General features: G+C 43.2%; 1 protein-coding gene across 2 annotated transcripts in view; it reads left to right on the forward strand.

Annotated features, from left to right (window-relative positions):
* Positions 1 to 2,762, forward strand: part of LOC126272657 (chitin synthase chs-2-like) — a 248,861-nt gene extending 246,099 nt beyond the window's left edge. For both annotated transcript variants that reach the window (XM_049975666.1, XM_049975667.1), the window contains 2 exons: positions 784 to 1,006; positions 1,129 to 2,762. In XM_049975666.1, coding sequence (XP_049831623.1) covers positions 784 to 1,006; positions 1,129 to 1,424 — 519 coding nt within the window. In that variant the 3' untranslated portion in view covers positions 1,425 to 2,762. The remainder of the gene's footprint in view (positions 1 to 783; positions 1,007 to 1,128) is intronic.
* The last annotated feature ends 9,693 nt before the right edge of the window (positions 2,763 to 12,455 follow it).

The following is a 12,455-nucleotide window of genomic DNA, read 5'->3' on the forward strand; positions in this document are numbered from 1 at the left end:
ATATTTCTTCGAAATCCAAACTGATCTTTCTCGAGGTCAGCTTCTACCAGGTTTTCCATTCGTCATTCGTCTGTAAAGAATTCATGTTAGTATTTTGCAGCTGTGACTTATTAAACTGATAGTTCGGTAATTTTCACATCTGTCAACACCTGCTATCTTTGGAATTGGAATTATTATATTCTTCTTGAAGTCTGAGGATATTTTTCCTGTCTCATACATCTTGCTCACCAGATGGTAGAGTTTTATCAGGACTGGCTCTCCCAAGGCTGTCAGTAGTTCTAATGGAATGTTGTCTACTCCTGGCACCTTGTTTCGACTCAGGTCTTCCAGTGCTCTGTCAAACTCTTCACACAGTATTGTATCTCCCATTTCATCTTCATCTACAGCCTCTTCCATTTCCATAATATTATCATCAAGTACATCGCCCTTGTATAGACCCTCTATATACTCCTTCCACCTTTCTGCTTTCCTTTCTTTGCTTAGTTATGGGTTTCCATCTGCACCATGGTTTTAATTATTTCATTCATGTGTCATCCAAGCTATATTAGCTACTACTGTTTCAGTTAGTTGGTGTTATTTCTTATACCATTTTTCCTACCTCAATTTACCTGTTCTTCTCTACAATTGCTCTATCCAATTTAGCAGAGACTCCTGTACCAAACCAGCTTGCCTTATACTTGTTACTGTCTAGCACACAACAGAAGCCATGCCAAAATTAAGTCATAATTACTTCTCATCAGAGATTTTGCTCTAATAAGAACATGTTTGTGAATTTGTTTACAGAATAATGATCAAGAAGATGAAGAAGCCCTTAGGAAAGAGATCATAGCTGTAGTTTCACATATGCAACAGATGCCACCTGAAGCTGATGAAGAACAAGATAAAAGGAAACCATCACAGAGAAAATTGACATGTTTGATGCCTTCTTCACAAGCACCTAAGAGTGTAAATTTAGCTAATAATTTCAAACTCAGCATACAACAATTTATGAATGATGGAGAGCATGGTAAATAACTTACAGTCACATTTTGCAAATTTACACTGCAATGAACTTACACAGTTACATATGTTTAGCTAATTGATAATTACAGTTGAATTAAATTTGTATTATTTCTGTTCCTTTGACAGGTATTGACCATTTCAGTCACCGTTATAGTGTCAGGAAGAGAACAGCATCACAGTTAATCAACATGCACAGAAGGACAACTACAGAAAGGCGAAATTCTAAGGCACTGGCTGGAAAGAACAAGATGTCGACAACCTATCCTCATTTGACATCACCAGCACACACAGAAATTACTAATGATGGTCATGTGAATGCAGGATTTGATGGTTTTTCAGAGGATATAGGAATAAATAGAAGACCTTCTCAGAAAAGAAAGAGTACAGTTACTTTTGCAGATACCGATGTTAAATATAGTTGACAGATCTGAGAGTTATTTATTCATTAAAAGCCATTGCTTTAATGGTTAATTATTTGTAAAGAACGGTGTAAAAAAGCTATAACAACATTGAATACTACTCTGTAAATAAATTTCATTGCTGGTCCTAGGCAGTAACACCAGTACATTTCAGGTATCATAACAACACTATAAGAAATGTACCAAACCTAACTGCCTTCCAGGTGATATTTCTGTGATTTAGAATAAAAAAGTATGCATTATATTTTACTGTAAACTCTTTGTTCATTATTTATGTGAACAGGATTAAAATAAGAAAAACTTATGCTTCTACAAAAAATGGATTGGAGTAAAATAAGAAATTATTATTCACTTATATGTGGGTTGATGCTGAATTTCACACTTCCACAATCATGAAAAGCTGCTTGTTTTTTCTTACACATTCTTAGATGGGGAGATATTTGAAGTCAGTGACTAAAATTGCCTTTAGCTTTGGTCAGTAATTTATTAATCACTTTGGCTACTTTAAGTATATTTGTTCAATTTTTGAAAGACCACTCTTAGTTTGTAACAACATATCCAAATATAATTATCTTGTATCATGTGAAATGTCAAATTTCAAAGGAAGAGTCCTGTATTTATAACAACAGTTCACTGTCATCGTCATCATCATCATCATTTTCCTTTCAAGGATTAGTCCATTACCTGTTCCAGACTCAGAAACAAATAAAACCATTCCCATCTTCTTTGAGGTCTTCCGATGCCTGTTTTCCCAATTTTCTTGGCATTTTCTTGAGGTGTTGTCTCCAAACTTCTCAATATTTTTAAATTTTTTCATTCGTGTTGGAAATATTTAATTGTGTTCTAAAATCTTTGTTTCTAATCATGTCTCTTCTTGTGCAGCCCTTTGTTTTCCTTAGGAACCTCATCTGTGTTGTTTCTTTGACCCAGCTTTTGTTTCTGTAGCATAACACAGGAACTGCCATCACTTTACAGATTTTCATGATGGTCTCTTTTTGCTCTTTATGGTCCAATGTTCTCCTATGGTTCCACAGACAGGCACTCATAACAAGAGTTACGGCAGTAAACTGATGTGAAATGTAGTTCTTTCCATTATTCTGAAAATAGATGTTGTGACTAGTCTCTTACTCCTATCTTTTCTCAGTTATCAAGAAGTAGAGAAAATACAAATCATTCTACATTTTGTGACAATGTTCCATTTTTGCTATGTGCATTGCAACTGTATGCCATTTACAATACCACAAACATCTGTAGCAAGGATTTACAACATCCCTGCTGCAGATAATGCAATTTTGAAGAGAGCCTGTTAATTATGATTTTGTGTACTTCAAAGACAAAAATCTGGAGACTGATGTGGGTATTAATCCAAAAACCTATTTACTGTTCAGAAACACTAGTTGATGAGGCTTATTTTAAGTCTTATTTACAAAATAAGTGATGTTAAATCTATCTCTCTGCCTCATATTAATTTTCAGTTGTGTGATTTATGATTAAGTGGTTCTCATGACTGATATTAAAAATGATTTCACAAACAAATAAACACTGGAACTTTCCAAGCTGAAATAACAATTACAAAAATGGTAAAGGAAAGTTCTTGAAGGAATACAAATAAGGAAAGGAGTAGATGTAACAATTTACCTTACATCTGAGTGGTCAATAAACACACAAACAAAACTGAAAATGTAGCTAAGTTTTCAGACAGGTGACAGGGGTGGGGGGTGGGGGGAGGTGTGTGTGTCTATTCATTGTTAGCTCTGGTGTATGACATTCAGTGGCAAGTTAAGGCTGATGAGGCTATTTGTAATGACTGCTACAAAAGCAGAACTACACTCAAATATCTTTCAGTATGTTTCATTAATACCATGCCTGGATGTGCTTATTACTGACATAAATCCAAAGAAATCTCTTAAAAAGCTCTTAATATTGAACCACCACACTTTGGAATAATGACATGGCAATATGGCCTGCATTCAGAGGTAAGCAAATCCTCAAACAGAAGACAACTGAGGACATAAAGTTGCAAAACTGTACACAAATATTTTTATTCGATTCTTGGTTCTTGCTGCCTTTTTCTTGTTATATGATGCAAGGTACCGATATGCCAACTCTACGCACAAACCATCCAGTAAGGCTTTTCATAAAATTGATCAGGACACTCTTCTTGTTTGTGTAGTTGGTGCACCATATTGTATTGTATTGTAAATAGCACTGTTTCTGAAGCTACCCCAAGACTTAGCAGTTATCTTCAGTTTCCTTTTCCTGGGGAAAAGCAACATATCAGATTCATAATATTCTGTGTTTGGTGAAAATAAGGCATATTTCATGCACAAATGTGGGAATCTGCAGTTGTTTGTTGACGATTCTGTGGTGTATGGGAAGATGTCTTCGTTGAGTGACCTCAGGAGGATACAGGATGACTTAGACAAAGTTTCTAGTTGGCGTAATGAATGGCAGCTGGGTCTAAAGTGCCAAAAAAAAGTAATGCAAATGAATAAGGAAAACAGTTGTATAATGTTCTAAATACAGCACTACAGTTACATTGTTTGAATATCTGGGCATAATGTAGCAAAGCAATATAAAATGCAACAGGCACATAAGAGTTGTAGTACATAAAGCATTAATGGTTGCCTTTGGTTCTTTGGGAGAGTTTAGGAAAAGTATGGTTATCTGTAAAGGCTTCTGTGCATAGAGCACTAGTGCTATCCATGCTTAAGTACTGCTAGAGTACATGGGATTCTGGATACGGATCATAATATATGTAGTAAACAGTTCCCAAGTTTTCTATATACACATACATTTTACCATAAAGACTGATACACACGAACACTGCATGAAGTACAAAGGCAGACTGAATTAAACATGGTGGCTCATCAGTGTACTTAATGTTCCAAAGATTGTAATTTGTGTGATCGATGACCCATCAACGCCACACTGCCCCGCACCCCCTTACCACAGTAGGGAGTACGGCCTTTGAGCCCTGAAAGGGGGGTTGTGTGGGTGTCAGCGTTGACGTGAGTGGTGCAAGACGGCAGGTGCACAACCAGAAGCTCCATCTCCGTCGGCTCAGTGTGCGAAGGTACAGTGGGTGGCTGCCGGTCCAACTCGTAATCTGGAAATCAGCGGGGAGAATGATGCGTTGGCCAACTCGGGAGTAGCGGTATGGGAGAGGAGGCGGTGTGTGAGCATGCCTTCCCCGAATTCTGACTGGGCCGCTCGAAGAAATGAAAGCTCAGATACATGATAGGTCATACTCTTGTGGGAGGGACAAGCTGTGCCCTATCTTGACATTGAGTTCCTCAGTGGGGGTCAGGTATGTGCTGTCAGTGAGCAGTACAAGCACGGTTATCTAAAACCATAACTGACATGTCGTCAACGCAGTCAGTATGGTACGCTGCAGCACAAAATGAAGGACGGGGTGACGGAGTGCCTAGTACCAGAAACATCTTCAAAACCTGTGAATAGGGATGATGATGACATTTCTGAGGAACCCACGAATTGCGGTGGTGAGCTGTTGGATCGAGAAAACCCAACTGTAGGTTGAACAGACTTGTTAGCGGGTTCGTCAAGAGAACATGTGCTCGGGCTGTCCAACTGGAATGGCAGAGAGGTGTGGGAGTCTACGAAGGCAGGCTTGAGCCTGTGTAGAGAAACGGTTTTCGGGGAATCTTTTATCATCATGTCGAACGTCATCTCGCCCCTCCAGAGTACTTCAAAAGGGCTGAGGTAAGGAGGTTGTAAGGGTTGTCTGACAGAATAATTCCTGAGTGTGACATGTGAGAAAGAGCTGAGTGTGGTCAGCACATAAATGTCTGGTGGGGAATGGCTGACAGGTGTAGCCAGGTGTTTCTAAATTGTGATCCTTCCAATAAAGTCTGGGAAGGAGGGGGAATCTCCAGGATCTTGGGGGAGAATTAGTTCCCCAGATAAAACCGGGTTTTTGCCGAAATGAATTCGGAAATCATCCCATGTAAATCTGGTTTAAATGTAGAATGTAGGCCCAGCAACACCCAAGAAAGTGCCTCGGACCAGAGACAGGCATGGCACCTGAGTGCAGTTTTAAGCATGCGGTGCCATCGTTCCACCAACCCATTGCTTTGTGGGTGGTAGGCTGTCGTATGGATCTTTTTAATACTGCAAAGATTGCAGAGAATCGTAAAAAGTGCAAATCTGAACTGTCGACCCTGGTTGGTTGTGATGGTGGACAGACAGCCGAAACTAGTGATCCAAGAAGAAACGAACCCTTTGGCCACAGTTTTTGCTGCAATGTTGGGTAAGGGACGGCTTCCACCCAACGAGACTGTGGCCCTCCGACGGAGGCCGAGCACCGATAAGGTTGATATGTACATGACAGAAACGTCCCTTAGGGATGTCAAACTTGCCGAGTGGTGAAGAGGTGTGACGTCCTATTTTGTTTCGCCGACAGGAAATGCAGCTGTGTGCCCATGTTTGACATTGCTGTTTCACATCTTTCCACACAAAACACTCGGTGACGAGGCAAGTGGTGGCTCAGATACTCGGGTGGGCAAGAGTCTGCAAGGTGTGAAAAACCTGTCGGCGCAGCATGGGTGGGAGCAAAGGCCGCAGAATGCCCATAAAAGAGTCGCACCTCACTTCGCCCAAAATGCCAGGGAACTTAGCTTTGGTAGACACGAGTGAAGACAGGGGTCTGTGAGCAGACCCTGAGTGTCCTTGTTCGAAGCCTGTAGAGCAGTGAGGTTGGACAAATTGACGATACTTGAAACGGCATTGATCCGCAAGAGGAAATCAATGGGGATGTTCTCTGTGCCTTTGATGTAGCGTATGTCTGTAGTAAACTGAGAGACCAGGTTGAAGTGGCGGAAATGTCGGAGAGGGGTGGATCCTCCGGCAGGTTGCAGAAGTCGTCTGCCAGTGGTTTGTGTCAGTAAGAATGAAGAAAGGACGGCCCTCGATGACAATGTGGAAATGTTTGACAGCCTCGTACACCACTAGAAGCTCTCTATCAAAAGCAGAACATTTCTTCTGTGCTATAAACAGTGTTTTGGACATGAAATGAAGTGGTGAAACTGTGTCACCATTGCTCTGTTGTAATACTGCCCTGACCGCAACATCGCTGGTGTCCGTAGGGATGAACAAATCGGCAGACAGATCAGGTTGGGCGAGTACAAGTGTGTGAGATAAAGCTGTTTTAAGAGGCCTGAAAGCCTCTAGCATGGGTTCAGTCCAACGGACTAGTTTAACGCCTGAAGTTTGTTAGTCGGAGAGCGAGTCCATCAGCGGAGCCTGCACAGCGGCGGCAGAAGGTAGATGACGGCAGTAGTAATTTATAGTACCTAGGAAACGTCTGAGTACTTTGTACATAGCTAGGGGTGGCAATGACGTGATAGCCTGCACACAGGATTTGGGAGGCAGTATTCCGTCTGCATAGATGGTGTAACCCAGAAATGTCACAGAAGACTGGCAAAATTGGAATTTTTCTTTGTTCACCTCAACACCGTCGGATGCTTAAGTCTGGAGGACCTCGGATATATGATCTTCGTGGTCTTCAGTCAATTTGATGAAAATGAATATGTCATCCAGTTATGTGAAGCAGAACTCGAATCATCATAAGATTGAGTCAATCAAACGTTGCACACGTTTGTGTCATGTTCTTGAAAGCGAATGGCATGAAGTTGTACTGGAACAAACTGAGTGGCATGATGATCATAGTCTTTGGAATGTCTTCCGGCACTATGGGAATCTGGTGATAGGCACGTTTGCAGTCAATTACACTGAAGATTGTGGCGCCCAATAACATATGAGTAAAATCATTTATGTGACTTCTGAAATTTTCCCGGCGTATTTGTTCTTCTAATAATTTCCGGGTATGCAGCCGGATCCCGTCGACATTCTGCCATGATATTTCGGCCCAGAGACGTCCGGCCATCATCAGGCAAGTACACAACTACTGAAGAGCCCAGGTGCAGTCGCGGTATTTATGCCGAATCTCGCGCATGCGAAATGTACTGGCATCCTACAGCGCATGCGTCACGTGTTGACATGCGCGGCATAGCCGAGTTGTACGTGCTGCCCTCGGTGGTGAAAGTAAAAGATCATCAAGTCATTGAGTATCGAATGACACTGTCTATTCCGCTGTGAATGTATAATTTTAATAACAGGATTCCAATTTTTATCGAGTTGAAAGCCGTTGTCACGATTTATAAGATTATCGGCAAGACGTATTTCCACTGATTCCTTGATTACGGAATCCCAAAATCTGGAAACTGGAGCTAAAATTTTTGTTTCATTGTATTCCATTGAATGTCCCAATGAAATACAGTGCTCTGCTACTGCCGATTTTGGCGGTTGCCGCAGACGGGTGTATCTTTCATGTTCTGTACATCGTTCACGGACAGATTTTGTCGTCTGGCCAATATATGCAGAGCCACATTCACAGGGAATTTTGTAGACGCCTGCTTTCTTCAGTTGTAAATCGTCTTTAACGGATCCAACAAGGGCCCGGTTCTTTGCTGGTGGACGGAAGATAACCTTGATTTTATTCTTCTTCAATAATCGGCCTATTTTCGACGACACATTCCCGGCGTATGGAAGAAACGCAGTTGATTTAAAGTCGTCATCAGCGTCCTCAGTGCGCTGCTTCTTGTTATGACAGTTGCGCATGGCCTTTCTTGTTTGGCGTGAAGTGTAGCCATTCTCTTTAAAAACCTTCTCCAAGTGTTCTAATTCTGCATGGAGGTTTTCTTCACCCGATATTACATGCGCTCGATGTATTAAGGTACTGAGAACACCGGCTGTTTGTGCTGGGTGGTGGCAGCTTGACGCCTGGAGATACAGATCTGTGTGAGTCGGTTTCCTGTACACAGAATGTCCTAATGACCCATCATTTTTACGGCGTACTAGCACGTCTAGAAATGGTAAAGTGCCATCTTTTTCAATCTCCGCCGTGAATTCCATGCTCTCATGTAAAGAGTTTAAATGATGAAGGAATTTCTCCAGTTCCTGTCTGCCATGAGGCCATACAACAAAAGTATCATCTACGTACCGCCAGAAGACAGTAGGCTTTAAGACAGCAGACTCAAGTGCTTTCTCCTCAAAGTCCTCCATAAAGAGATTAGCTACCACAGGAGACAAAGGGCTCCCCATGGTGACGCCGTCTGTTTGTTCAAAGAATTCGTCATTGAATAAAAAGTACGTCGAGGAGAGTATATGTTCAGTCATTTCTGCACTGAACAAGTTACCAATAAGATGTAACGATTCCATTGAAGGCACTTTTGTAAATAGTGAGACCACATCAAAGCTGACTAATAAATCCGAGCTGCTAAGCTTAACTTCCTTCAAGCGACTGACAAAATCCTCGGAATTATGTATATGGTGGCAACACTTACCCACATACGGCTTTAGTAGTGAGGCCAGATATTTTGCTGTAGAATAGGTGGCAGCACCAATATTACTCACTATTAATCGTAGTGGGGCACCATCCTTGTGTATCTTGGGAAGACCGTAGAGTCTTGGTGGTACTGCATTGTGTGGTCTCAATCTCTGGATAACTTGTTCAGGTAGAGAACAGTCGTTCAAAATGGTAGCAGTTTTCCTTGATATTCGGCTTGTTGGGTCCTTTTCGATTGTGCGGTACGTGGAATCATTTAGCTGACAATATATCTTCTCATTGTAGGTTTTCTTTGTCAGAAGAACTGTGGCGTTACCCTTATCCGCAGGCAGTACGACTGTGCTAGTATCTTCTTTGAGGCTGCGGAGAGCAGCTCTTTCAGCTGGCGAGATGTTACTCTGTTGTGGCGCACATTTCAACAACGTTCGGCAAGATTCACGTCGAATTTCGTCTGCATTATCCGCAGGGAGACGTCTAATAGCTTCCTCAATGGAACTGATGAAATCCGTTAAAGGCAGTGAAGCAGGAGTAGGGGCGAAGTTTAAACCTTTCGCAAGCACTGACATCGTCGCATCGTCAAACTATTTCTCCGTAAGGTTCACCACGGATCGTCCAGAGATAGCTTCTTGCGGCTTTCGTGTTCCGAGTTGGCTAAACTTCCCACTTTGCCTGTTCGTACTGTTCCTGTGAGGCCAGTCTGCCTTGGCCCAAGATACACCGTCAATCCAGTCCCAGCTAAGGGAAAAACATCTTGCTGCAATCTTCAGATGTAAATAATATAAATTCCTGGCAACAGTGTCTAACTCACGACGCGTATAACGGATTCGTTCTCTTAATAAAGCCAGACTCGCCTTGCGTTTTAAATTGTTGGCGGCCACACTATTAATAAAATGGACAACTCTGGCTACAGTTGGAATCAAGTTATTGTTTCTACATTTCAGTAAAAAATTTAGTGAACACAGCAACCTGGCTCTTTTCTCACGTAATTTATCCAGTACGTGGATATCCTGAACCATCTCCTCCAGGCGTCAAGATGCCACCACCCAGCACAAACAGCCGGTGTTCTCAGTACCTTAATACATCGAGCGCATGTAATATCGGGTGAAGAAAACCTCCATGCAGAATTAGAACACTTGGAGAAGGTTTTTAAAGAGAATGGCTACACTTCACGCCAAACAAGAAAGGCCATGCGCAACTGTCATAACAAGAAGCAGCGCACTGAGGACGCTGATGACGACTTTGAATCAACTGCGTTTCTTCCATACGCCGGGAATGTGTCGTCGAAAATAGGCCGATTACTGAAGAAGAATAAAATCAAGGTTATCTTCCGTCCACCAGCAAAGAACCGGGCCCTGGTTGGATCCGTTAAAGACGATTTACAACTGAAGAAAGCAGGCGTCTACAAAATTCCCTGTGAGCGTGGCTCTGCATATATTGGCCAGACGACAAAATCTGTCCGTGAACGATGTACAGAACATGAAAGATACACCCGTCTGCGGCAACCGCCAAAATCGGCAGTAGGAGAGCACTGTATTTCATTGGGACATTCAATGGAATACAATGAAACAAATATTTTAGCTCCAGTTTCCGGATTTTGGGATTCCGTAATCAAGGAATCAGTGGAAATACGTCTTGCCGATAATTTTATAAATCGTGACAACGGCTTTCAACTCGATAAAAATTGGAATCCTGTTATTAAAATTATACATTCACAGCGGAATAGACAGTGTCATTCGATACTCAATGACTTGATGATCTTTTACTTTCACCACCGAGGGCAGCACGTACAACTCGGCTATGCCGCGCATGTCAACACGTGACGCATGCGCTGTAGGATGCCAGTACATTTCGCATGCGCGAGATTCGGCATAAATACCGCGACTGCACCTGGGCTCTACAGTAGTTGTGTACTCACCTGATGATGGCCGGACGTCTCTGGGCCGAAATATCGTGGCAGAATGTCGACGGGATCCGGCTGCATACCTGGAAATTATTAGAAGAAAAAAAATCATTTATGTTTGTCACGGGACGATTGTTCATGACAGTGCGAGTTTTTAAACGTCTGTAATCACCACACATTTGAAAAGAACAGTTGTGTTTGGTGATGAGGTGAATTGGTGAATGGCTGTAGGATGCCTGCCTCCAGAAGTTTGTTTATTTGCTGGCAGGCGGTGCACAACTTAATGGGGTTGAGGTGTCTAACTGTGTCTAATAGGAGGGCCAGCAGTGGTAATTATCTTGTGGGTCGTTCCATCGGTGACACAAGAGTGAGAACTGCACACGAGGCTGAGTAACGTTCTGCTATGGAGTCTTAGGATGAGTGGGGTGCGAAGGGGCATAGCCGTTAATGCGAGTGGGAAAAGGCAGCACGAAAGTCAAATGCCTATACGCGAGTGCTTGTTGGTAGATGTCGGCTGCACGCGCGCCACGGAGCAGAGTGGGGTGCGCAGTGACTGTGTGTTGTTAACTTTGCCTTGGGCAACCGGTGCGGGTGAGAGAGGTGCTGGCATTGTGCGAGGGACAGCGAGGGCCGAAGAGTCGCTTGGCTGGCCCATGGGAGAGGGGGAATGTTTATCAACAAGCGGGGCGGCTGCCTGCATAATGGGTGTGGTCGTGCTGTGCGAGCGACTGCTATTAGAGACAGCGTTTGAAACACGAGGCTCTGAATGCAGTGGGTGCTTGGGCAGTGTAGAGGTCACTGAACGTGAATCGTCACATACAATGAATGTTTTTGAACTAACCTGATGAGTGTTCAAACTGATGCTTGACGATAAAGTTCCATCTGGTGAAGGAACTGCAGATTGCAGTTTCAACAGCAAGGTGCAGACCTCAGCGAGCTCATTGTAAGTGTGAGCAATGCTTTGTTTCAGCTCGTCATTCTCCTGGTGGAGCTGCACTGCTGAGTCATATTCTGAAAGTAGGTTAGTGACGCAGGTCACAATCTTGCCTGCGAGGGCGGAACACTCTCGAACTAAATCCCAAGTTGCGTCGGAAATGGAATGAGGAGTATGGGTGCCGGAGCATGGTATCTGAGTGTTAGACGGGTGATGTAACACTGAACACTGGACTACATTCGGGGAGAGCTTGTAATGGGACAAAAAAACCATACCGAGAACAGGTTCGTTGATTTCAGCAATGTAGAAGGTCCACGGGAAATGCATAGAAGGGGATAGGTGTACCATCACTTTCACAGAACCAACAGTTTGTAATTTTGATGTGCTGACAGCTCGTAGGAGAGACTTCATCGTTGAAAAGTCGGTAGGAGCCAATGATCGAGGTATGATAGATATGTCAGCACCAGTGTCAATTAGGTAGACAAATTGCGATGAAATGTTTGTCACGTATAAACGACTGCTTGGTCGAGGGGACGGAGTGCAACGTTAGGGGATGCCTGTGAAGTTCCCCGCAGGGCTCAGCATTGCTTAGTTCCTGCACTCGACATTTGGGTGTTGGGAAGGTAGCCTGCACTTCTTGACTTCAGCCCCAAAAATCTTGTCGTACCAACAGTACGGATGTGGCAGTGGTGGTGACTGTCCTTGTTGATCTGTTCTGGGACATAAACCGGGACATATGGATCGTGGGCGAGTCTAGAGTGCTCGCGAAGAGGAGAGAGCGAACGAGTATTGCCTGGCGGCATAGAAGGCGTGGAAGTGAAATGGGCCCTGGCC

Source organism: Schistocerca gregaria, chromosome 5, assembly GCF_023897955.1.
Source record: "Schistocerca gregaria isolate iqSchGreg1 chromosome 5, iqSchGreg1.2, whole genome shotgun sequence".
Taxonomy (NCBI): Eukaryota; Metazoa; Arthropoda; class Insecta; order Orthoptera; family Acrididae; genus Schistocerca; species Schistocerca gregaria.